This window comes from Arctopsyche grandis, chromosome 11 (genome assembly GCF_051622035.1).
Source record: "Arctopsyche grandis isolate Sample6627 chromosome 11, ASM5162203v2, whole genome shotgun sequence".
Taxonomy (NCBI): Eukaryota; Metazoa; Arthropoda; class Insecta; order Trichoptera; family Hydropsychidae; genus Arctopsyche; species Arctopsyche grandis.
The window spans coordinates 2,899,074-2,925,863 of NC_135365.1; the positions used below are offsets into that span (position 1 = coordinate 2,899,074).

Sequence of the window (26,790 nt, forward strand, 5' to 3'; positions counted from 1 at the left end):
AATCCATCGAACATTTGTTTGGAAAAGAAAGATAAAGTTCATCAAAAAGAAAATAATTTGTATATAAAATTATTATTTTGAATAAAAACACCAATTTTTTTTATACTACCGCCATCTATGTATAAAATTAATGACTACCGACTGTCCCCGAGATTAAAAATCTTCGGACCTGAAGTGCTTCTTATACGATATTTTATCTCTATCGTAATGGCGGAGGCTCCATTTACTTATATTGATGAGCAAAATGAGCAATATGGCAAATTATGAAAACGATCGGATAAGAGACAAACTTTTTCTGAATTGTAATCGTAAGTCAAACGTAAAGGAGGTATGTAATATGTAATAAAAAAGAGAATAAAAATCGAAGCAATTCACCCCCTGGGGGGAATCCTCTATTGATTGGAAACCTCAAGACTGAATCATTTCGTTTCGTTTCACTGGTTTAGATTTACTCAAAAGTTAACACTTAAAACAATATATTATATCAATTAATATAATATAATTTTCTCAATCAGAGAACAGAATCGCCATTAAGGGCACAGAAAATCTAATAAACAGTAATATCATTGGTTCTGAAGTCTAATCAGTCAAAAACTTTTGAGCTTCCCAAAGTTCTAGAAAATACTTACCTGCAATTCTTAATATTAATCAATTTAATATAATTTCATGTGTTTTGAAATGAAACATATGCATATGTATGCATGTGTATATCAACGCCATTAATAATCTCCATAGTAACAAAAGCTTTATCCATTCTGCTTGTTCGTAGATAACATTTCGACGATGGTGAAAAGTATACTAATTTTTAAAACCACTTATAGATTCATTATTAAGTAGTTTATAATTCCACAATCATTTTTTCAGTCACGGTTGAACTCGTTAGAAAGAAAGCTGAGCATCACGACAGACTTTTGGCACCGTTGCAAGAAATATCATTGCATCAGGAATCGATAGAAAAAATCGAACACATTCAAGACTGGTGTCCCAAATTAGAAATACTGCTGTTGCAATCGAATATCATATCAAAAATAGGTAGAAACTACATTCGAATACAAGAATAAAATCAATTATATTTATAAATGTGTCCGTTTTCAGAAAATCTCAATAAACTGAAGCGATTGGAATATTTAAACCTCGCTCTGAATAATATTGAACAAATAGAAAACTTGGAAAGATGTGAATCACTACAGAAACTAGATCTGACGCTTAACTTCATCGGAGACATATCCAGCGTGGAAAACTTGAAAGACAATTTCAATCTCCGTACGCTATATCTGAACGGGAATCCTTGTACAGGTTTGATGATTCAATATTAACCATATATGTACATATATGCTTGATGTGTTTAATTTGATTGTTTATATAGATTTTAGAGGATACAGAGAATATGTAATAACGATGCTTCCACAATTGGAAGTTTTGGATAGTGAGGACATTAAAAGATCAGATAGAATAATAGCGATGCAAAATTTCTTCACAATAAAGGACGATATGGTTCAGCAACAAGAAGCTTACAGATTGAAAAGAATGGCTCAAAAGAAAAGGTTAGAAAAGGAAATGGAAGTAAAATGGAGAAACGAAGATGCTGATCTTGATGATGAAGAGCGGACACGACGGTACTATTCGATGATCTTTTTCCAATACTGCATTAGATTTATCTTAAATAGAGGTTTATTGATTAAGATTTTGGAGTGAAAAAAGCGAGCATTGTCCGGAAGTACGTGTTGAGATGGAGCGGCAAACCCAACTGAAACGTGATGCTAAAAAACCCAAAGAAGTCAAAGTGGAGAAAAAGCTACGAGCATTATTCGCCTCGGACGGAAGACCTTATAACATCAACGAAGCAAAACTGCAGTTTGTTTTCAAAGACGATGATCCGAATCAATTCGACTTGGAAATATTCATTTATAAGTAATACACAAAATGGTGGTGTATAGTGAGAATAGTTTATGTACAAAATTGAATACATTTTGTGATTCATTGCAGGTATATGGATACGGCATTGATAGATGTAGACTTGCAGCCATTGTACGTTAGAGTTACGGTGAAAGGTAAAATCTTCCAGATAAGTTTACCCGAAGAAGTGAGCATCAACGAGTCGACGGCTAAAAGATCTCAAACTACAGGACATTTATTAATAACTATGAAAAAATGTAACGTTACTGTTTATTCGATCAATGAAATCACAAGTATAAATAAAATCGACAATAGAGACAACAATTCCAAGTAAGTCATTACGAAATTGTGTTGTAAAATATATTCAGATTATGTTTTATTTATTTATTCATTTGTTTCCGATGATAGAAGAGAATTTTTGGAAATCGGACCACCAGATAATATTTTAGATCTAACGAAAATGACTTGTAGTAATAGTCAAAGGAAAAATCCATCAAAAAGATTAATCGCATCGGACTTTGAAGATAACCCAGAAGTTCCCCCACTGATTTAAAAATATAATATAAACGTACTAAAAATAATATATGTTATTTCAAGTAGCCATAGGAATATTCTTTCTTTCTTTGTCGACTGAGGTAATGAAAACATTAACACATTACAGCATGGGCGGTCCCAAAACCATATGATCGCATTGTCGTGATGAATACCAGTCAATGAAAGCATATACCTATATAACCAGCAGAATAGACTAGCGGTTAGCATATAATGCTTTGAACAGAGTGGTCACGGGTTCTAATTCCACTGGTTTCTAATTCCACTGGTTTCTGCTGGAACCTTTGATTTGTGACTCCAGGTCGATCGTTTTCTATCAGAGTTTGCCAATTTATCTGATTTTCATTGAAACGGTTCCAAGAAATTGGCAACCTTACCCATTTTCTCACAAAATCTCGAGTTTTCAGCAATCTCGAATTTAACTGAATTGTATAAAATGCTGCAAATTTTCAAATTTGAACATAGATGTAGTATGTAGATGTTAATTGATATGTATTATATTTATATATTTTGTATAATACTAATAATATTTGTATCAAATGTACAATGTTTCTGGCCAGGAAGGCGCATTGGGGTTACCTGTGAGGCCTTTCTGGTATAAATTAAAGATAAAAAACATACTTTCGAACATAGTGGTCACGGGTTCGAGTCCCACTGGTTGCTGTTGGCCAGACCTTGGTATATGACTCCAGGTCAATCGTTTCTTATCAGTTTGCCAATTTATTTGATTTTTATTGAAACGGTTCCAACAAAATGGCAACCTTTACCCATTTCTCGCAATTTTCAGCTTCTCGAATTTCGCCGATTCGTATAAAAATGCTGCAAATTTATAAATTTGACCATAAAATGTCTCTGTTGATATGTATTTACTGAATTTCGCTGAATGGTTTAAAAATTAGACCATAGATGTCTCTGTGGATGTAAATTGATGTATTCACTTCGTATAATATTATTAATAATACTTGTATCAAATGTACAATGTTTCTGGCCTCGACCTATTAAGCATTCCTGGTATAAATTAAAAATAAATAAAATATGTTATACATTAAAATATATTTACATCTAAAAAATAAAATAAAATGAAAAATATTGTAAATATGAGTTATGACTCTAATTCAGGTCACACCACTTACGACGGCCTACTCCCACTTTACCGAAAAGATGCGTATGATATGATTGGTAATTGGATTATTAGTCACATTGCGGTGGTCACAGACAATTTTTGCCATTAAAATCGCGAATACGCAATATTTGGCACTCAAGTTCTCGTTAGTACGATGGCTTTGTGACCAGTAATCACCGAACCGATATGATTATGTACTGTAAGCTGCTTTTACGCACCTTTTCCGAAGAGCGGGGGTGGGTGTTTAAAGATAAATGGATTAAAATATGTAGACAATATTCGAATCTGGTATCCATTTTTTTATTGTTTTCCAAGGAGATATTCAAAGCGTTTTTAATCTAGGATTGTGCCTGATATTCGATATGAACTTGTGGGGCAAATCAAGCTATGATAGAAGTTTTGAGTAGTCCTCTGTCTCCGGCGAAAACGTTCAGAATTAAATTAGGCCCGTCTCTTACTACTGCACCGAAAGAGTGCATATCGCAGCAGAACGTCAATCCGTAGTTGGGCCGTTCGAAGTTGTTGTTCTTCTTCAGATTATTCAGCCATTGCACTTGTTGACAGACGCTCGGACAGAATACGGTGTTTCTGACTTCGCTGATCGACAAGAAGGGATTGTTCAAAACCACTAGAACCAATGCTTTGTGCTGCGATTTGTTGTAGATGATGGTGTATATGAACTTCGGAACCGGATATCTCCTGCCAGGTTTGAGGAACATTTCCTGATGTCCATGCTGGGTCGGCAGAGTTAGAACTTCATGAGTGCCGATGAAAATTTCCACAACGTCCGTGCTGTTGTGGCAGAATCCGCTTGCAACGTCGAGTACCATGTTTTGGTAATTTCCATCGGCGATGCTCCGCCACATGGCCACCTTGTTCGATGAGAAGTTGGTGATGCGTCTCTTCTGATTGTAGAAGAACCTCGGCGACAGCAGTTTTGTAGCGGTTAGAGTTTGGTCGGCGAAGTTGAAATTTGTCTTACCGAAGAGTGTGAGCATTTTTTTGTTCATCGCCACGTCGTCGTAGTACACTTGCTCCGATTCGACTTTGGCTGAGATGTCGTACATTTTGTTGAAGTTCTCCAACATGCTGATCTTGTTGTGGGTGTCGTGATGTTGGTCTTTCTCGATGTTGTTTCGGTTGTGCGGAGTCATGTGGAGGAAGATGGTTCGCTTGTCTTCCGGGTCGTAGCACACCTCGGCCAGGTGTTCCACGTTCGAGGTTAGCGCGTTGTGGTATTGGAACGAGCGTCCTTGGAGTGAGTTGTTGCAGAATTGGACTTCGTGTGATATGTCCTCGTAGTAGTCGGCTTGGCAGCCCAATTCACTTATGTGTTTGGTTTCTTCGGATATTTTGAAGTAGCCGTCGTCGCAAACAGTCTTCAGTACGCTCCTCCCCGGATAGGCTTTGAAGGTAGTTTTGTGGCAGTGAAGTGTGACTTCATCGCCGTGGGATGCCATCACCAAGTTTTCAGCTGCCGTGTGCGAAGTCACTTCTGGTAAATAGTCCGGCAGGCAGTCGTAACAGTCGACGTCTATTATACATGGCTCTGCAAAGTACGATGTGTAAAAAATGGGTTTGGTGCAAACGATCGACAAGCGCCAGACAGACTGAAGCACAGATTAACTGGATGGCTGCTTTAAACGCAATTCTCGACTTCGCGGATGATAGATTGCACATCAGATGACGAGTAACCTTTCGATGTGCACAGATGCAATTATTAAAATTGAGTTTAACCGTTTGCCTGCGGCCGTCTTCTATGGAAGCTTTGCGCGACAAGTCTGTAGCGCGGCTGTTTTCCATAGAATTTCTGAACTTTGCACGGGATTTTGAGCCTTATATGCGCCTATTTCAACTGTTTTAAGGTTCAAAATTGGTTGAATATATTACTGAGAGTTGAATGTCATCTATTCAATTTGCTTAAAATGAATATATACCAGTCAAAATTAGTTTTTTGTGGAACCATACTGAAACCTCGTTTATGTGACGTCACGTCTGTTGAACAATGGCGACGATACGTCTCAATTGTATGAAGAATGATTATTTGACAATTAAGCCAAAACTACGAGACATATTATGTATGTTATTGTTGAAAATAATACTTAATGTGTTAATTAATATATCTGGTTACTTGAGTAAATATTAAAATCTGTATTTAAGGTCGAAAACTCGATTGCCAAATTTGCGAAAAAGGTGCCGCGTGCAGGGCTTGTTTGCTATATTTATTTCCGCGGGCAAAGGGTTAATAAGGCAAAATTCGGAACTAAAGTATCAGAAGCACAGAACGTATACAGGGTTGGTATGTCGGGACTTCGGGTAGATTTCGCTTAGTGTAAGTGCGAGCAGTGCGCACGCATAAGGTACACGGGTCGTTAATCTGTGGTTCAGTCTGTCTGGTGCTTGTCGATCGTTTGCACCGCATCGGTAAAAAATGTGAAAAAGATTTAATATGTTATATTTCATCGTCTTTTTACGTGTAAATGTTGTGTCGTAATTAACATTCAGTTATTCTGAATTATAAATGTATTTATAATTGTTATATATTATACACTAGCTGAACCCGGCATGTGTTGCAATGCCACAATAACGCATGCAATTCCCGTTCACGTTTCTAGATGTGTTTCGATAAGTGAATGTTTCAGTTTCAAATTAGTACTTAATAATCAAATTAAATTACATTAATGATACTTTTTCGGAAAAACGCAGGCGGTGAACACATTTGAAATTATTCAATTGTTTGTTACATAGTTAACTAAGAAATAATTTAATAAAATAAAGTAATTATTTTATGTCCTCACAATGTAACACATTGCACGAATGCGACAGCATGTTTGGTTCTCGTCTCTACATCGGATCGACTGTAACTGTATGTGGTTACTTTTCCTAAAAATGTTAACCTAGATTGAACCGTAAATAATTAAAAATAAATCTCAGGTGAATAATGTCAAATAAATACACAAAGTACATTCTTCATTAATTATTATAATTGAAAAAAACTGTCTGATTGCATTTATTACGACTTGGTTGGTCTGTGTTGCCACTCTGAGGCATGCATCAGTGTAGCCACTCTCACGATGTATTAGTGGTGCTACAAGAGAACTGTCCAACTGACAGAGGGCTCCTCACTACAACTACGTATTACAATGAGTTACCAATATAAAACATCAAATCAAGATCTATATCAAAAGAGAAATATGATGAGTTTACTGCCTTCCATATCTCCTATTTATCCTGCTCAAAATTCAAGCCATTTTGGACTTTTTTTAATACTGAAAATAAAAAAATTCCAGGCTACCTAATCCACAATACCCCATTTGCATCGATTTTTATTGCAATAGTATGCTTGTATATGTATTTAATTCACGATAAAACAATTTTCCTATTTACCAATGGTGAAATTTTGACGATTTACTAAATGAAATCTCTAATCGCAAGTTTGAGTTCGACCCATAGATGTAGAATAACCTAGATATGCCATTACATACAAATTTCGTTGGAGATCTTGTCGCCACTAACTGAGGGGTGCGGGGGGTTTAACTAGCGGGGAAGTGGTGAAAAAAAGGAAGGAACGCAACGGTCAGCAACCAGTTTATGTACATATGTACATGGACTAAAGTTTTATTTTATTGAACACTCCACGTGACAGTAAACCAAACTAATAAAGCCATATTAAGCTATACACACTATATTAAACTACAAATGTATGTTACGATAGTAAAACCATAATTAACTATTACAATATTTAAACATTAGTAACTTCCACAAGGATCAATTTTAAAGCTGACACTTTAATATTTAGTTCATTGTTTGTAGTTTTAAACTTAATGTCGATTTCTGAATTTCCATCAGTGCCAACAAGATATACGCGTGCATTTAGTGACACCTGTGGCAGAGGTTGTCGACCACTGTTCCATCAATGCATAGAAGACTACATAAATCGCGCCGATATTTCATTATATGTTAAAATACTACTATAATTGAAGACATTATATATTAATTCTTACTTATGATATGTGATGCCATCCGCCTTTTTATGTTTTCTTGAGTAATTGTAACACAATTTCACTGAACACTGACATTTTCGAAAAATGTCAATCGACCTTCCTACTTGAAAGCCAACTACATAGCTACTTAGAGTGTGCATGATCTGTACTTTTTTTTGTGTGCATGGTCCAACAGGGTGATCGGCTTAGAGCGTCAGGGCGTATCTATGGTATTCTATATCTATGGTTCGACCCAGACATTTTCCCACAATCTGACTCTAATTTAATAACCATTTCTAGGTACATAAAGTCGTAATTTTACCAAGTAATGCGAAAAATGTGATATGCAGTGTTAAATGAAGCAGGTTAGGTCAGGCAAGTTTATGCCATTTTTATAGTTAGTAAATCTTAATAGAAAAAGATTTCATACCTTTACAAACAGTCAGGTGGAAATTTAATGTGAAAAATATAATAGAATTGGCGCAAAACAACTTCATAGTGTTGATGATGAATGTAGACTAGTGTTATCGAAGTCGGCGTGATACACAACCCTTTATCGACAATGTTACATTAGCCTTTGCCCTGTTGTTTGCTGTGAATGATAAAATTCATGAGGTCAAGTCCAGTCATTTGACCTGCTCGGACGGTACAGATGGTGAGCCAAGGTAGAACAATATAATTTTGCAATATTAAAATACAAAAGGATGTTTATTGGCAAATAATATTATACAATGTTTCACATATATACATATACATATAAATACATATGTATATATATTTAAATTTAATAATTTTTCAATCTAAAAATATTAAAGCGACAAGCATATATGGTTTTTTTCTTTACTATTTTTTCACAATCATGAACTACAACCATTTGTAACAAAAGCTATTTCTAAAATGATATCAATAATTATTGTAATCGAATGGATGGTGACGATCATGACAAATATTGATTGTTAGAAAAAAAAATGTTGAAAAACAATTATAAAATATCCCTCGTACAATTATATGTCTAGCTATACCGAATTACAACATATAAAAATCACACAAGAAAAACCTTTGGTGATAAAGAAAGATATTTTTGATAAAATATCAATATAGGAACATATACGAAAAAAACAGATTACGTGTATTTCATTATTGTAACAGTAATATTGCATTTTTAATTTATGTATATAAGAAAAAAATGATATGATTGATTTCGAAACACAGTTCCGTGTTTCAATTGAATCTTTATTGAGATTTTTGCAATTGGAATAATTAATTTATAGTATAAAATACAAATATTTTAATTAAATAGCTATTTTTATAAAGTACACTTTTATTATATTGCTTCATTTAGCATTGTGTATTAAAATGAGACACACAATAAGTAGTTTTGAATATTTACGAGAGGCTTTAAACTCGGACTAAAAAAAAATAATTAATTAATACATACATATATATACATATTAATGTTGAATTTACAATGTGTTTGATTGTAAAAATACAAAAATATAAATGAATAGTTGATATATTGTAGTTGTGAATGTTGTTCAGTAACAAAAGTCGCTGCTAGGCGTATCAAAATAAATTGCACGCACGTGCGAATGTTGAGTATTGAAAGTAAACATCATTCATTCGAGTCGATAGCGTTTGAAATTAGTTGAATGTTAATTTGACACGTGTCCGGAAGCCGGAGTGGCAAAAGTATTAAATAATTTAACGTATTAAATAAGATTAAATAATTAAAAGAAAAAAGTTTTTGAGAAACAGTATCAAAGTGCGCTGTGGATCACATTGTATGTGGTTTGTTCATTAAAAAAATAAATTATTTAAAAATAAACTTCAAGTGCACATGTAATTGTATAATAAATTAAAAGAGCTATAAACAATGTTTTCACAAATTTTGAATAATCACAGAAATGCTTACAAAAAAAAAAAATCAGATTTTTTTTTTTTGGCAATTAGTATTTTTCTACGCAGCCCGAGAGTGTGCAAATAAATAATAATTAATTTTAATGTTGCAATGTAAATCATATTTGTCAATAATTACGTATTAAATTCAAATAAATATTAAGTAGGCATGATTTTTATTTTATTATTATTTAAATTTGTATGTCTGAACATTTAAAAGTAAAAAAAAAACAAAACAATTTTCAATGGAAACAAATGAATTTTTTTGTTATTTTTTGATAAACGTCTACTTGTTTTACGAGAATAATTTAAAAAATGTACGCTCAGTCTCCAAAATACAATAAAAAAATATTTTATAAAATTTTGTTCAATTTTACAGTCAAATGATTTTTCTGTGATTTGTTTTCAATATCTTTTCAGCCGTTAAAATAGGACGTAGTAGCTCTATCACTGTCGGAAGCGTGAGCAGCACACGGTTATCACAAGTACACGAGTAATAGAGGATCTGGTCGGTCATTTAATATGTTATCAAATAATATCGGGCAATATTGAATGTATAATAATTAATAAAGCCTAATAATATAATAATAATTATTATTATATATATATAAAAAAAACCTAAGAACAGCAATTACGACCGCCGGAACCGGTACGTTCGGTCCGACGTTCGACTAATAATTTATCTTGCGTATCTCCTGCTTCGCGACCTGCCGTTTTCTCCAATATTGCTTCGGCCAATTCTGAAAAAGCTCGATCGATATTTATATTCGCTTTGGCTGACGTTTCCATAAAAGGTATTCCATATTCACGGCCAATCTATAAAAACAATTAAAAATGTAATACTAAAATAAATTTTATTATGTATGCATGTACTTTCTATGTAACTTACAGATTCTCCTTTTTCTTTACAGACTACTCTTCTTTCTTCCATATCACTTTTGTTTCCCAAAATCATCCTCTCAACGTCTTCATTAGCGTGCTAAAAAATATTAATAATTAATACACACACTTGCCAAATATTTTGATTTATAAATGAGTTTCCAGGATAGGAAGGAAACAATTAGACAATTATTAACATGAAAATGAAGACTTCAAATATAAAAGAAAATATTCACTAAGCTAGCAGCGTTTTTCAATTGTTCAAATTGAAAAACGCTAATTCGACATATGCTTTGTATCGCGGTCCTCGAACAGCTACACGCCTCATTGCAATTTCTGTATATATACGGCTTTCTGTATTTATACAGCTACCACGAAATCCATCTGGTGCAGCAATATATACATAGCATCATAAAATATGAGTCATAATTGGTTTTGCTCGAATTCCTGAGAAATCAGTGTATGTATCTAAAGGTAAGAAGGTTAACTGATTCAGTCAGACGGAGATGCAATCCAGAAACAACGTATGAAGTCATATTAATTAAGATATATTAATAATTAATAAAAAATATTTTTTATGTGACATCACCATGCACCAGGTGACACCACCTCTAGTGACTCCACTGACTAAGCTGCATAGGGTTTTGCGACAAATCGCGCATGGTCCTAACACTCAACGACATATCGCTCATGCGACAAATCGCTCACAGAAAAACCGCTCACGAGATTTTTCTCCTAATAAACTGTACTTTGTGAATAAATTGAGATTAAACTGGTTTGTATATATTTTATTTATTGATCTGTGATAGGACAGTGTGTTAATTCGTCACAGTGTGTTAATTCGTCACAATACGTTTAATTGAGTTTTGGAGTAATTCTTGTGTAAAAAATAGCGTTTTTGTACGTATGAATAATTCCATAAGCGTTTTATCTTTGAATATAACGTCCGTGAGCGTAATGTCGCGTGAGCGATTCGTCTGTGAGTGTAATATCCGTGACCTATTTGTCGCGTGAGCGATATGTCGTTGAGTGTTAGGTCCGTGAGTGATTTGTCGTGACACCGCTGCATAGTATTGCATTATGCCTTTTTTTTTTTAGATTTATTTAGCATGTTTTCGAAAATTTATCCACCACTCTGAAATTTGTTGAATTATCCGATTAATTTAAACTTTCTCTTTCAAATAAACCCACATGAAGAAATGCTGTAAAACTGCAAAAGCATGGACACCCGATAACATCTCTAAAATGAAACATAACGTTGCAGAGACAATTCTCCGATGACTTGCAAGAAATTGTGTAGCATTCTCTTGAAACTGATCTATTCCAAGTTTTTCAAAACAGTCCCGAAATTATTTATTGCTGCATGTCTAGTAGTCTAATCTGAGTGATATTATCTTCAAAATACGACAACGTTATAGTGCTGTCGTATATAGTAGTGTAAGGTGGGAACATGGATGAGAGTATCCACTGTCTAAGTGCATTCGTTGGTAAACAATAGAGACCTCGGATTTGGCCAACGGGACTCAGTAAGTGCCCGGACAAAGGATAAGTTGGAGTTCTCACTGATCTGGGCGAGTGCATGCGTAAACATAAGACTCGCCAGGGTAGACCTTTAAGTGCCTAGACAATAGACACATTAATGGATTGGGGAAGCTGTGATGGGCAACTTGTCTTTTATAAGGAGGTGCACACGGTAGATCAGATTATTCTGGAGTGAGCGGTGGTTATGTGTGGATTTCCTGAATCGTTGAATAAAAGCTGTGAAGCACTTTTCATTTGGATCCTGAACCCACCCTTACACAACAGTAGTATTTAATTAGCTATTGAATGTTTATTTCATAATTAAAACGTTAAATTTCAAGATGCTAAGTGCTCCCCTTCACGTGTAGTGTGTTTTCTAAAACCATTAATTGAATTTCAACGAGCAACAGCTAAATGATAGATCAGAATAAAAACGGGAATATTCGTGCAATGGACAGATGATAAATTTGTGATGCAGGAAGTGTACACAACTTACGAGATAACAATAACATAATAGTGTGCGGGGAAATCCAGTGAGATAATTTTTTTTAAATGTGAAGCTTTTGTATTTACCTCGTCAATATTCCGAAGCCATTTCACGATGTTTTCAAAACTCTTTTCGTCGGTAATGTCGTATACTAGCATGATTCCCATGGCGCCTCGATAGTATGATGTGGTGATTGTGTGAAAACGTTCCTGCCCCGCCGTATCCCATATTTGTAATTTAATTTTTTTACCCCGAAGTTCTATTGTCTTTATTTTAAAATCTATGCCTGAAAAGTAAATAGAACACATTATAATAATACATTTCAAATTGATTAGAAAAAATGCTAATAACAGTTTAATGTGATGATACTATCATAGAGAAACAAAAACAGTTTATAATTAAGAATTCTTAGAAATGAAGAAAAAAAATTATTATTTAAATTAAAAAAAAAAAATGACACGGTTTATTTTTCCACAAACATAACATAAATTTATTGAAATGAACGATAACAATCTATGTGAAAGAAAAATAAGCTATTATCTATGACTCAGTTGGATTAGAGTAGAGCTCGGACTTTTCTAGAACCTAACTGATAATAAATAAATCTATTTATTTTATTTTTGAATTCAAATCAAATTCTGATTTTTTAAGATACATTTTCAAATGTATAGAAATGTTTTCATATTACTACATATATTAGTATAATTTTATAAAACAAAGAAATGGAAATAAGATCACATATAATATCTATATGATGACTTGGTGTCACGATAAAACGCTCATCGACATAATGTACATGACGGAGAGTTCATAAACAAAATGTTCACGCAAATGATTGTTTACCTACAGACCGTTCAAGAAATTGATGAAATGTGTGGTGACGAAGAGTTACACATTGTATTTCCACAGATTAATAAATATACATATGTTTATTAGATGAGTCAGTCTACATAATTGAAATTTATTACCAAAGCAAAAACTTCATCAAAAGAATTTATCATATTAATAAGGAAACAATGAAAATTTTATATTATCTCTACTGTGGATCTTTAGTGTAAGCGATTTAATTTGTTCTCTTTCTATTAGATTTCTACTTAATAATAAGGGAAGGAATGTAGAATTTTGTAATTGGAATTCAAGATAGCAGTTTGGAAAGGGCACCAATTCAGTGATGCAGTATTGAATTGTAGTCGGAGGCAGATCAGATATTTGCCAATAATTGAAATGAGGTTACCAGGTAATCCAGGATTGTATTAGTTTCAGGCCTCTCATCTTGAAGGTGTCATTCGAGACAGTCGAAATTGCCAAATTCAGATAAATTGCTTACTCAGCATGACGCCTCTTATTGTTTAAAAATACAGTTACAAAGTTACAAAAAATATGCAGTTTAGATGTTCCGGTTTGGATGTCAACCTTGAATTGAGATATTTGAAGATGCAACAAGTAACGTGTTCTGATAGTATTCCGATAGCCAAACGCATCAATTACACTCTTAATTTTGTATTTTATTTTATATACAGTTGCTTGATTGATTGTATATTATATAGAAAAAAATGTCTCCATTTTGTTTGTTTTTTTAATTTTAGTTTTGCCAATAATATACATATGTACTAGGGTTCTCAATTATTCGTTTAAAACGTAAAACGATTTTTTGCCGTATTTTCGAGAACATCAATGTCAAATTTAGTGGGTATATGAAAGAGTGACCTCTGGTAAATAAAATGCTTTCAAGGTATACTATTTACAACTGTTTCTCAGTCAAATATTAAATATAGACAAAATTTTCGAAATAAAATAAAGGCGCATGGATTGTTGGAATGGCATTATCGACACGGTCGCTCTGGTATATTGAAAGAAAAAATGACTACCTTGAGTGTACAATTTTTTACATTTTAAGATATTACAAGCTTCATATCATTCAAAATAAATGAATATTTTACGAATTTTCGATGGATTATTCGAAAATTCGATTGAGAACCCTATTATGAACATAATTGTTTTATTGTTCGTAATAATTGAAAAAAGTCATTTTTTTATTTATTAATAGTGGTTTTCACTCGCTATTTGTAATATAAACCACTTGAACATGGCTAATCTAATAGTAAACATTTTATTATATTTTAATATTCGTATAGAAGAAAATTCGATTGAGAACTCTATTATGAACATAATTGTTTTATTGTTCGTAATTGAAAAAAAAAAGTATTTTTTTTATTTATTACTAGTGGTTTTCACTCGCCATTTGTAATATAAACCACTTGAACATGGCTAATCTAATAGTAAACATTTTATTAATTTATTTTATTGTAATATTCATTTGTTTTTTTTACTAAATTTAACGTCACGGATTCTACACACCAAAACTTACATACATACATACAAAATCTCTTCCGAAATTATATATTCGTTTATTTTTTAGTAGTGTACGTATTTGTGAGTTAATTTTGTCGAATTCGTGTTGAATAATTAGACACTCATTTGTTTATTTTTATTTCAAGAAATAATTAATTTTACATCATAATTAGTATTACCGCCATTTATTCGGCGGGTCGTATGCAAATTGCGCACGCATCATACAAATTGAATTATTAAAATGAAATGCTGGGCGAAGCGTGTCGTTTTTCGTTTTATTTCAGATAACACGCAATTCATTTGCGGGATGTCGACCGTCAACCATCAATGAGCGAATCAATTAGGGGTTAATTGTGCAATCGGGCGTCGGGTGTCGGACATCGGACATCGGGCGAGGCGCACTTTCGACATTGAAAACAATCGAACAGTTCGCAGAGGAAGCGGTTGGCAGGCGTGTCGTGTCGGTCGGTCGGTTGGTCGGTCGACCGGAAGCAGGTGGAACAACCTGGGAAGGACAAAGGATCGGATCGGATCAGGATGCGAGTGTCAATTGGGGTAGAGTAGAGAACGGCAGTACCTATGGTAGAGATGAAGGTGGTGGTGAAGGCGTCGTCTGAGAATCTGAAGAGGATGCAAGTCTTGCCGACGCCGGAGTCTCCGATGAGCAGCAACTTGAACAGCAGGTCGTACGTCTTCTTGGCCATCTTCGACCGCTTCGACCGTTTCGATCGCTCGCTCGTCTGCGACCTTCGGACCTTCGCCGCTTCCTTCTCCTTCTTCTCCTTCTCCTTCTCCTTCTCCGTCTCCCTTCTCCTCGATCCGCTGCCGCCGCTCCTTTTCGCTGCGCTCCGCTCCGTCTCCGACCCCGCAGATCGCGATGACAACTGGCGCCGCCCGATACCAAACCCGAGCACTTCAACTCACGACCATGATTCAGATCGACCATTCTCGATTTTCACATTGTGCTTTACCAACTAAATTACTATCGATATATTGCGAGACTATTTTTCCTATGCTTAAATCATTCAAACTTCATCGCTTCAAGACAGATTGTATCGTTTGAAACGAATCGACGTGTGATGAATTCAGAAAGGGGAAGTAATATTGCGTGCTGTCGATTCGAAACATTCGGCCGCCCAGGTCTGATGAGACGGGGGTACCAGCCGATGCTAATAACCAGGGCCCGAGTCATCTTATATATAATTTCGAAAGCCACCAGCATAGCTCGGTCGTTAAGCGTAAGATGAATTGAAATTGAATCGGAGATGAATTGGGTGAAAGCTATAGGGACCGGGGAATTTGGGACTTTATAGCGTCGATAGTCCAGGTACCCTTGCATACATAAAGGTATTATGGAATACGATGCAACCATAAAGGTATTATGGAATACTTTCTTACCCTCGATCCAAGATTAATTGACAGCAGTGACAACTAGCAATTAATATAAGACACTACACTGTGCTGCACAGCAAAAAAAGTTATGTCAAATCATAATTATTACCTCTTGCTCGATGACCTAGCAAGTTTCTCGATTTGAATCCCATAACAAATGTCTGGTATGTGCTGAAATTCAAATTAAATAAGCTCCAGTGTACCAGTAAGTCCATCCTCAAAGAAAATATCCTGTCAGTGTGATCTTGATATTAAAAAAACAATTATGTCTTGTATGGAGAATATTTCTAATAGATTAAGCCTTTGCGTTAGTAATTATGGTATTATTATTAAACACTAATTTATTTATTACTTTTGTACATATTTAATTGTAAATATAGTCAGTAACATCAAAATTACACATCTGTTTTTAATTCGTCAACCTATTCTGATAAAATCCTAAGTAAATGTGCAATTTGCTAAGTGGCATTAATTTCTTGTCGTGGGACTGTATGTATTGGTAGGTTAGGTAGGATTATTACGCACATTGCGATCGCCCAAAAGACAATTTTTGCTATGAAAATCGCGAATATGGAATATTTCGGCTGCCAAATATTCCGTTATAGAGATTTTAGTGACTTTTGGACGAGCGCTTTGTGAGCAATAATCCCCGAACCGTTTTGGTAGCAGTGTTTTTTTTGCATAATGAGACTTCGTCAAATGAAAGACCTGTAAATAGGTTGATTTGATAATTTGAGGAGGAACCGTTTCAATAATGAAATCTGATAAATTGACAAAATTTGATAAAAAACATTCGACTTGGAGTCACAAATACCCAAGTCTGACCCGTGGCACCGCAGAAATACTCGGAATAAATTCTTTTCAATCGAGGTCAAACCAGGCCTTGAACTCGATACCTTTCGGAGGTTAACATGGATGCAATCATCGAGGGTAAAAAGCTTCAGGCAAATTGTTTTAAAATTAAAAAAAAGAACGAAGAGGGTCCAGTTAAGATACTAGATTAGTTAGATTACACCGAGGTCCAGGTTTTTTCTTGGCGGCTCTGCGGCTGACACACAATGATGAGACAAGATTTTAATTGGTGTATAGCTATAGTCCCGTTGATTATTTTACATATAAAAAAATCGTAATTAACACCAATTAAAAATATAGAATAGGCTTGTAAAAAAATAATTGTAACGGAACGAATATCGTAATTGATACGAAAAATTAAAAAATTCTTATAATAAACTCTGTACTTTGTGAATAAATTGAAATTAAACTGTTTTGTATGTATTTAATTCATTTATCTGTGATAGGATAGTGTGTTGATTCGTCAGGATACGTTTAATTGACGTTTGGAGTTCCTTGTGTAAATAACGTTATTGTACGTACGAATAATTCCGTGAGCGTTTTGTCGCGTGAGACTGTGACTGTTTTTTCGCGTCAGACTGTGAGAGCAATGTCCGTGAGCGATTTGTCACGTAGGCGGTATGTCGTGCGCATTATGTCCGTAAGCGATTTGTCATGACACCACATCTGGCACTCGAGTTTAAGATGGACGAAACGGACGCTATTATAGTATCTTTGATATGCGAGGAAGAAGAACAATCGAGAAAAACCAAAAGATTATGGCTACATGCTATTTCAAACTCACGATATGAAGATGGAGAATAATTGTCGCAAGGCAACCCCCACTCAACGACACTTGCGTCACGTCGCAAACGACACCTTGCGTCAAAGTTGGTCAAAAAGTCAACTTTGACGCACGGTGTCGTTCTACGCCATGCGACTGTCGCGCAGTGCGTCATGTCTCATACAATTTCATACAAACAATATTTGGTCGCGTACTGTTGTGAAGTGTCGGATCGTTCGGTTGTCGCATAGTGCGGTCAGACCGGAAAAATAAATTCTTGCAAGACAGTCAGTGGAAAACAAAAATACTATGGGGGGCGGGGATTGACGGGCGAGAAGGAAGTAAAGTAGTCGCCACCAACATTGGTGCGAATCGGTCCCAACTCACAGGATGGTGACCCAAACTCGACCATGTCGTAAGGCCTCTACAGTATTATCTCGATACTCGACAATTTCACATTGTTATTGTTTATAATCTATGTATATAAAAATCTATATGGCCAACTGTAGTGTTTCTTTTATCTTAAATGATAAACAATGTAATTTTTGATTATTTAAATTCATAAACATTCACCATAAAGGTCTGACCGCACTATGCGTCTGCGAAACGAACGGCCAAATATTGTTTGTATGAAATTGTATGAGATATAACGCACTACGCGTCACGCGACAGAGTTGCCTTTTGTATCAACTTTGCCGTGTTGTGTCGTGCTGCAGCAGTAGACGGCCGTATAGTGCGGTCAGACCTTAATTGGAAAAGCAGCAAACACTGAAAAAAATTTTCCCTTAACATCATTTACACGATTTAATGAATAGTGGCGCCAAGTTAGGTTGGTAAACCTAAGATACACATTTACTGAAATTGTATGAAATTTTGATTTAGATAAATGATAGTTAGCAAATGTTTTCACATTAAAATTTGAGCAGAAACCAAATAATAGTTTCGTACACATTTAGATAAAATCAAATTGAATTTTTGGGTGATGTAACGATCACTTGATATGATGTCATTCAAGGTTGTATAAGTAATTGAATACACATTGCAATAACAAAACAAATCGATACATGCTCAATTGCAGCAAAAAAAACCCAATAAAGACAAGTAATGTTGTTTATTCTTCTGGTAGTATTTAATAAGATACATTTGTAAATATGAAAATAAATAAATAAATTTATAATTCAATGCACAATTCACTTTTGTTTTTTGATGACAACTTTGAGTTGGGTATTCATCTTTGTAAAAAATGATTGAGGAGAGTTTTGAAAAACGAAATGTAAATATGTGTGAGGGCAAAATCCTCACATGAAGGTCGTACAAGGACGATATACATAAGTCGTCTTGTTAGACAGGTTCGATATGCTGTAAAGCGTAAAAAAAAATATAACACACATATGATAAAAAAATATATGAATCTATTGCTTGTTTCTTGTTCGGTAGATTAGACATGCTATTAACAATTCTCCGCTAATGAAGAAGTATTCAAATTCTGAACTACGTATACATATGTGTATGTAACAATTGAAAAGTTAAAGTCCGAGTCTTTGAGGAGTCCTTCTCGGCGTGATCAAGCCTGGCGTGGCCACTTCTTGCTTTATAGGCAAAGCCTGATCTTTGATCCTCTTCTCTTCAGCCATCTGCATTTCGGCTTCTTGCATTTGAGTTTCCATTTCTTGTAAATGAACGGCAGCCTGTTTCCTTTTGTCTCTACCAGATCTATCAACGTGAAGTAAATACGTATTAGTTTCATATTTAAAACAAAAATACCTTGAAGATTGAGCATCGTTCAGTAAAGACGGTCGAAATCTAATAGTTGACAGTAAATACCTTCCAGTTTCCTTAACGGAGAAGAACATTGGACCCAATTCTGCAAGCCAATGACCGTCGACAGCAGTGACGCACTGCATGTACTCTTTAGCCGTCATCACCAATTCGTGATACACCACATAATCAGGACTCGTGCCGAGTCCCAACAGAGCTGACGTCGGATGCAAATGGCACGGCATTCCAGTTCTACAATTGACGTACTCGCCAATACCCTTAAGACGAGCGGCTTGATGGAAATATGCTGTGGATGAGTAATTGATTACATGAATACCGAATTTGCCAACACTATTGTACCACGGTAATAAAAGATAATACGATCGAGCACCTGAACAAATACATTTCCGTATAATGTCCCAATCTGTGCCGCACGAAACCAACGGCATTTTATGCTGTTGTAATATGTCTCTAAGTTGTTGCCTAACTTCTCTCACTTTGCGCATGGCTTTAGCGTGAACAAAATGATCGGTGCACCAATGAGACGAATAACTGAAAAATATAATGCTTTTTATGAATCATGCTTACATAGTTAATTTTAATATTAATATTTAATATTGAAATAGGTATGTACTTGTTTGACTTCCATTGATTGTATACGTGCAATAGGGTCAAGTGATCCGATTCCGGCACTTGAAACTTCTCACGTACACCGTCAGCCTCCTCCTCTCGACCCTTGGGTCGATAGAAAATAGATGGCACCGATAGCATTGATACTAAAATATAAAAAAATGATATGAGTTAATTATTTAAAAAGTTTTTTTGCTAGATTTTTTGAAAATTTCTTTCAAAAATATTTTTTTTTTAGAATAATAACACATTTATAAGCATTCTGAATATCGGTATGTACTTTTGGAGCCCCCCCCCCCCTATATAACGTAAGTCTTTAGATTTTTCAAATTAGACTTTATATTAATAATAATTTTTATTCCAGACGATAGGGAGAATAGTGCAATCCCTATCGTCCATATAAACAATATATAGATGATACAAATGATAAAAAAAATATAATAATAATAAATAAATAATTAATCAACTGATAAATAAATCATGGTAGTCGATGAAACAGTTCCATCCATGGAATATATCTACAGTGACGAACAGAAATGAGTGGTCGCGGTAGCGATAGTATAATTTGACGATACAGAAACACGATAGCGTAGGGAGGCTGATCTCATCCTGAGAATGCCCTCAAAGTGAGGTACGTGACCTTCCACAAACATCTGCGACGAGCTGCAACCCCTTGGTAGCCTGAGGATAGCAAGGTAGCAGTTGTTGTATATATAAATATTTATACATATATATGTATGTACATATACATGTATAAAATTGTGAATTCCCAAGATACCACTCTCTGAACACTTATTTTAGTAAATTAGATCATTTCCTAATTTTAATTGTACTCATAGCCTTTTTTTTAACTTACATATACAACGTATATATCAGGAAGGCCTAACAGGTAAACCCCAATGTGCCTTTTTGGCCAATTACAAGCATTTGAGAATAATTTTAACAAAGCATCATAGAGACATCTATGGATGATTTTTGATAATCTTACATTTTCGGGGCAAATGTCAAATTTCGGGATGCTGAAAAACTCTAAAATTTACGACAAATTTGCAGCATTTTTTATAAGAATCAGCGAAATTCGAGAAGCTGAAAACTCGAAAATTGCAAGAAATGGGTAAAGGTTGCCAATTTGTTGGAACTGTTTCAATGAAAATCAGATAAATTGGCAAACTCTGAAAGCAAACGATCAACTTTGAGTCACAAACCAAGGTCTAGCCAGCAGCAACCACTGGGATTTGAACCCATGACCACTATGTTCGAAAGCATATATTTTATTTTACTTTAAAAGGAAAACCAACAGTCTTAAATCAAAATAGACAAATATGTTAACCATTAGTCCACGCTGCTGCTTTTTGTATATCATCTCCCGTACTTATAAATTACCTGTACATTATCCCAGTATTAATTTAAACGCTGTATATATGGACTGTTGCATATTTTGAAAAATAATTTATTTTGATAAAATAGTGACCGGCAAGCTTGCTTTTTGTAACAGGTACGGAATCAAATCGGCAAAGAGTAGGTTAGATTGAAAAATTTTTAATGATGAATCAATTTATTATATTGATTGATGGTCTGATTTGTCTCGAAAAAAGGCAACGCCCAATATTTATGGTCGGTAAAATTGTTTCAATCAATTTTTTTACATGAATTTATGTACATTACACGATTAATGTTACGGATCTAACATAGATGTCATTAATAAAGCGAATTGAATGTAAAATAATACCTATGATCAAAACATCAGAGCTACAGCCCATATTCGCCGAAACGATCAACATATGACACTGAGGAGGATCGAGAGGAAATTCGGCCATTTGACGACCGAGAGGTGTCAGAGCTCCCGTATGATCCAAAGCACCCAAGATCCAAAGCTGATACATGGAGTTCAATATCGTATCCTTTAAACATAATAGAAAAGTCATCAGTAGTCAAATATTGTACGTATTGTATGTATGTATGTATTATAGGTTTTATCGAAGATGTTACTTGAGGAGGTGGATCCATGAAATGAAACTGCAGCAAATCTTTAACTCCGAGACTTTTCAAAAGCAGTACAGTATTGGCTAGATTTGTACGTTGGATTTCAGGTACTGTAGTAACTAGAAGCTCGTCTTTGTACTGCCTTTCGGTGTAGAGCCTGAAAGCCTGACCGGGTCCCGTACGTCCGGCACGTCCCGATCTTTGATTAGCGTTGGCTTGACTGATCGGATAGATCTGAAATGCAACGTTAAAATCGATATGAGAACAATCAAGAGTGCAAAACAAACGGAAAATCAATGCAAAATTACCTGCAAAGCGTCCATGCCGATTCTCGGATTGTAAACCTTCAACTTACAATATCCGGAATCGATTACGAATATGATACCGTCGACGGTTAAAGATGTTTCTGTAAATGAATGGTACTTTTCAGCATTGAATACTTCATTTAAATACAAAATTCATAATGCAATTGAGATAAAAACCAGCAATATTCGTAGCGACGACACATTTCCTGATGCCGTCTTGAGATTTTTGAAAGATCTTCGCCTGGAGATCGGACGGCAGTTGTGAATAAATAGGCAAAATCGATAGAGGGGGTGCGTTGTCGATTTCAGCCAATCTTTCAGCCAGAACCTAGAAATATAATCAATACATTTATTTTTTTATTTATACAAGGAAGGCCTAACAAGTAACCCCAATGCGCCTCCCTGGCTAGAAACATTGTACAATTGATACAAGTATTATTATAAGTAAGTTTGTCATGGGCACCTTTGGCTTTGACTCCTTAGCTTCACGTAGAAACAATCAACTTGGTAAGCTTTTTCTAAAAATTCTAAGGGGTGAATGTCATCTTCCTGAAGTTCTGTGTAACCTTAAACTTTGGGCACCTGAGAAACTGAGAGAATCTCGCTCCAGAACTCTATTTCTGTCTATTCGGGCCAGAACTAATGTGCTTGATGACTCACCCCTTTCAAGAGCCATTCGATTACTTAACCTGCTTTCTGGGAGCCTTGATGTTTTTACTGCATCATACAGTTCTGTCAGGCAGCATATTTTAAATGGCTTCTAGCTACATATTTACATATGTTGTTTTCATTTTGTAATATTATTATTTAGCATATTGTGTATGTATGTTGGTTTTATCTTTATTTATATATGTATGATATTTTTTATTTTTGTATATGATATTTTTTATTACATATATGAGTAATTTATCTTTATTTATGTGTATTTGTGTTTATGTGTATATGCATGTATAATGTGTGTATGTATATGGATGTATTTATTTGTATGTGTATGTATGTACACGTGTATATGTATATATATATGTATGTGTGTATGTATGTATGTATGAGTATTTGGTGTACATATATGTTTATATAATTGTCTTTGGCCAGGAAGGTGCATTGGGTTTACCTGTTAGGCCTTCCTGTTATAAATTAAATAAAAATAAAATAAAAATTATACAAAGTAAATACATATCAATAAACATCCACAGAGACATTAATGGTCGAATTTGTAAATTTGCAGCATTTTATACCATTAAGCGAAATCCGGAATGGCTGAAAACTCGATATTTGCGAGAAAATGGTTAAGGTTGTCAATTTGTTGGAACCGTTTCAATGAAAATCAGATAAATTGTCAAACTCTGATAGGAAACGATCGATTGGAAGTCACAAACCAAGGTCTGGACAGCAGGAACCAGTGGGATTTGAACTCGTGACACTTTGTTCAAAGTATTATATGTTAACCACTTATTAAGGAATCGACACAGAGTACAAATCGGTCAAAGTCTCGAGGTTGAATTATCTCACGGTTGATACTTTGTATGTAGACAAAGTAAAAATGTAAACAGTAAACATCGACGGTGTGAATTTTGGATGATAGATTCAAAGTAGTTCCGACTGGTTCTCGTTAGCGGAGTTCTTCACGAATTTTCGAATGGACCGGCCGGCGCGTGTTAACCAGAAACGGTGACATGGTACGTCGTGGTATATATCGGATTTTTAGTATCAACACTGGTACCGGAGTATTGATTTTCGAATCGGTGACAAATTTTAATGTTTCATTTCGTTCCGAATTTGTAAACATGCGATGCATTTAATAGTTCAAAGTCAGATCAAACGTTGCATGCGACGGTTTCCTATATCTATTCTTTTATGTCGAATACGATACTAAATGGAAACAAAGTTAAGAAAATGAGAGGAGATGAAATCCCCGAAGAATTATTTAAAATGTAAATTAACAGCATTTTTACAAACTATGCTATTGGTTGGGCAGTATGAATATACTATAGCGTATACTAAAAAGAGCCGCCGGTTAAGTGCAATCGGATTAGACTGAGGCGCATCCCTGACACTGTGCGACCGTTATAATTGGTTTCGAGGATTATCTGCAGAGTAAGTGCAAATAGGCTAAACAATGGCCACCGAATTGGCGTAGTAGCGGCACTCGGTCGCATTCCCGTGGAGTTCTCAGAAGTGACCGATAGCGTGGGAATACATATCCGGGTACATGCCTAAATAATAGGGAAGTAACCGGACGTCGAAGATGCCCTGAGCGACCTGTTCCTTTATAAGGAGGTACTTAGACCATATCAGGACATTCTGGACGGAGCACTGCCAGTGCGTGTATCTCCTTAATCACCAATAAATGCTGTGAAACGACTTTGGCTTTTTACTTGGATCCTCCACCCACCTCTACGCAACAATACATATGATTACTTTCTATGAGCTTTTCTTGTTTACAAAATTTACAAAAATCCACTGAAGGTTTGTCTACTACGTGTAATATGTACATTCATACACACATGTTACAGTCCAAGTGTTCACTTCAGTTCGTTCAAGAACATATCTTCAAATAGACTCACTAGATGTCCCATGAAACTTTTAGCTGTCAAAACCAGCGGTGTGGACTAGTGGTTAGCATATAATGCTTTCGAGCAGAGTGGTCACGGGTTCGAGTCCAACTAGAGTCGTCCTGCTGTTCAGATCTTGGTTTGTGACTCCAGGTCGATCGTTTCTTATCAGAGTTTGACAATTTTTCTGATTTTCATTGAAACGGTTAATTTAAATTGGCATTTACTTTCCAATATTTATTGCAAAACTCAAATTATTCAGCGTCTCGAGGTTTGCAAATTTGATTATAAAATGCTGCAATTTTTTTCCATGGATGTCACTGTGGATGTTTGTATGAATTCGCATTGTATAAAATGTATATGTATATTGATTGATTGCATTGTATTTGTTTAAGTGCACTCGTCACCTTGGAGCGATTTGTAAAAGCGAGTGTTAATTTTCTATGAAAAAAAAAAAACATTTGAAAAGTCAAAACGCCAAGTATTAAAATGGGAAATCTTATGTAAACCACATTACAATATTGTTATAATTCCCGTTTCTACTAATTTAAAAAATATTGCAACCTAAAAGCAAACATAAACGTGATTTTTTCTGGCCTAGAAGAATGCATCTATGAATGATTGGGTTGGCATGCATGAGTTGAAGAATGGTTGAGTTGTCATCTTGTACATGTAACGCATTGAACGATTTAGTTCGTAGTGGCGCTCCGCCGAATAAACAATGTTTTAAACCGCTCAATGAGTCTCATTTTACTCGCCTACGTCTTTTGACCAGATCATACACATAGAGGATGGGACAAACGGTTGAGAATACTTAACCTTGTTGCCTAATAGTTTGTGCATGAACAACATAGTTCATTTGTCAATTTGTTTTTTTGTGTACACTATAACTGGTCAGATTGGTTCGTGTATGAACCAACTAGTGTGTTCTTGAACGAATAAAAGCATACATACACGTGAAATTTAGTTTTGTAGCCTAGAAGGCATGTATGAATGATTGGGTTGGCATGCATGAGTTGAAGAATGGTTGAGTTGTCATCTTGTACATGTAACGCATTGAACAATTTAGTTCGTAGTAGCGCTCCGCCGCCAATGCCCAAGGAGTCTCATTTTACTCGCCTACGTCTCTTGACAACTAGATCATACTTATAGAGGATGGCACAAACAATTGAGAATACTTAAACTTATGCCTAATAGTTTGTGTATGAACAAACTAGGTCGGTTGTCAATTGTTCTTTTGTGTACACCATAAATGGTCAGATTGGCATGAACCAACTAGTGTATTCATGAATGAACGAAATGTACACTTGGACATTAACAGTAGTTGTGAGGTATTAAATCACAAAAAAATATAATATGAGCGGTACACTTTTCAGGAATGGGGTAAACGATTCAAATAATAGTTGAGAGCTACTTGTTTAATGTAATCTTACGTCGCAAGTGACTTCGATGTCTTCTTGACCGGGCATGAAGATCAGGATGTCTCCTTCGCTGGGTTGGAGATGTATTTGAAGCGTCTGAAATGGATATAAGATTATTTTTAAAGAGATAATATTTTTGGCACGGCTGTAAAATAAATTACACGACAAATGTCAAAACGACATTTAATGTCAAATTAACATATGTATATAAAAAAGCTTACACGACAGAATCGGCATTCACCCGGAAAATAAAACGTCAAATGGGTTGCCAGTAACAAAAATAAAATTTGACGTTTCAGTGAAATCATAACCGGTTACATTTTCATTGGGTAATCTTAATATCTTAGCAGCCAACACTTATTTATTTAAGGGTTAGGTTAGGTTAGGTTAAGTTAGGGTTGGCCCTTTATATTTAAGATTAAGTTTTTAGGGTCGGTATTTATTT

General features: G+C 35.0%; 4 protein-coding genes across 9 annotated transcripts in view; 1 reads left to right on the forward strand and 3 right to left on the reverse strand.

Annotated features, from left to right (window-relative positions):
* Positions 1-783: 783 nt before the first annotated feature.
* Positions 784-2,460, forward strand: LOC143919243 (protein tilB-like). The gene is given in 6 exon segments (XM_077441456.1): positions 784-793; positions 835-1,032; positions 1,096-1,296; positions 1,367-1,616; positions 1,684-1,911; positions 1,987-2,460. Coding segments are annotated over 6 exon segments (1,350 nt in total). The 3' UTR covers positions 2,450-2,460.
* A 1,023-nt stretch (positions 2,461-3,483) lies between these two features.
* LOC143919180 (uncharacterized) lies at positions 3,484-8,165 on the reverse strand. The gene is made up of 2 exons (XM_077441395.1): positions 7,985-8,165; positions 3,484-5,120 (listed from the first exon to the last, which is right to left on the reverse strand). Exons 1-2 carry the CDS (start codon positions 8,049-8,051, stop codon positions 3,952-3,954), a joined length of 1,236 nt encoding a protein of 411 aa, XP_077297521.1. The 5' UTR covers positions 8,052-8,165; the 3' UTR covers positions 3,484-3,951.
* A 1,767-nt stretch (positions 8,166-9,932) lies between these two features.
* On the reverse strand, positions 9,933-15,585 carry Rab10 (RAS oncogene family member Rab10). The gene is made up of 4 exons (XM_077441399.1): positions 15,267-15,585; positions 12,424-12,623; positions 10,340-10,429; positions 9,933-10,266 (listed from the first exon to the last, which is right to left on the reverse strand). The coding sequence occupies exons 1-4, from the start codon at positions 15,391-15,393 to the stop codon at positions 10,069-10,071; spliced, it is 615 nt and encodes a 204-aa protein (XP_077297525.1). The 5' UTR covers positions 15,394-15,585; the 3' UTR covers positions 9,933-10,068.
* A 3,203-nt stretch (positions 15,586-18,788) lies between these two features.
* Positions 18,789-26,790, reverse strand: part of Prp16 (ATP-dependent RNA helicase l(1)G0007) — a 101,348-nt gene continuing 93,346 nt past the window's right edge. For all 6 annotated transcript variants that reach the window (XM_077441386.1, XM_077441392.1, XM_077441389.1 and 3 more), the window contains 9 exons: positions 26,358-26,441; positions 22,550-22,700; positions 22,376-22,473; positions 22,074-22,301; positions 21,814-21,985; positions 20,089-20,230; positions 19,846-20,006; positions 19,521-19,761; positions 18,789-19,409 (listed from right to left, as the gene is read on the reverse strand). In XM_077441386.1, coding sequence (XP_077297512.1) covers positions 19,223-19,409; positions 19,521-19,761; positions 19,846-20,006; positions 20,089-20,230; positions 21,814-21,985; positions 22,074-22,301; positions 22,376-22,473; positions 22,550-22,700; positions 26,358-26,441 — 1,464 coding nt within the window. In that variant the 3' untranslated portion in view covers positions 18,789-19,222. The remainder of the gene's footprint in view (positions 19,410-19,520; positions 19,762-19,845; positions 20,007-20,088; positions 20,231-21,813; positions 21,986-22,073; positions 22,302-22,375; positions 22,474-22,549; positions 22,701-26,357; positions 26,442-26,790) is intronic.

Bases quoted from the DNA above. Each gene is read 5' to 3' on its own strand.
- Rab10 (XM_077441399.1), bottom strand. From the start codon at position 15,393: ATGGCCAAGAAGACGTACGACCTGCTGTTCAAGTTGCTGCTCATCGGA. The intron at 12,624-15,266 runs GTACTGCCGTTC...TTTACTTTTCAG, and splicing joins CACCTTCATCTCTACCATAG to GCATAGATTTTAAAATAAAG. The intron at 10,267-10,339 runs GTAAGTTACATA...TTGTTTTTATAG, and splicing joins GTAAAGAAAAAGGAGAATCT to ATTGGCCGTGAATATGGAAT.
- LOC143919180 (XM_077441395.1), bottom strand. From the start codon at position 8,051: ATGAAGTTGTTTTGCGCCAATTCTATTATATTTTTCACATTAAATTTC. The intron at 5,121-7,984 runs GTATGAAATCTT...CGTACTTTGCAG, and splicing joins CCACCTGACTGTTTGTAAAG to AGCCATGTATAATAGACGTC.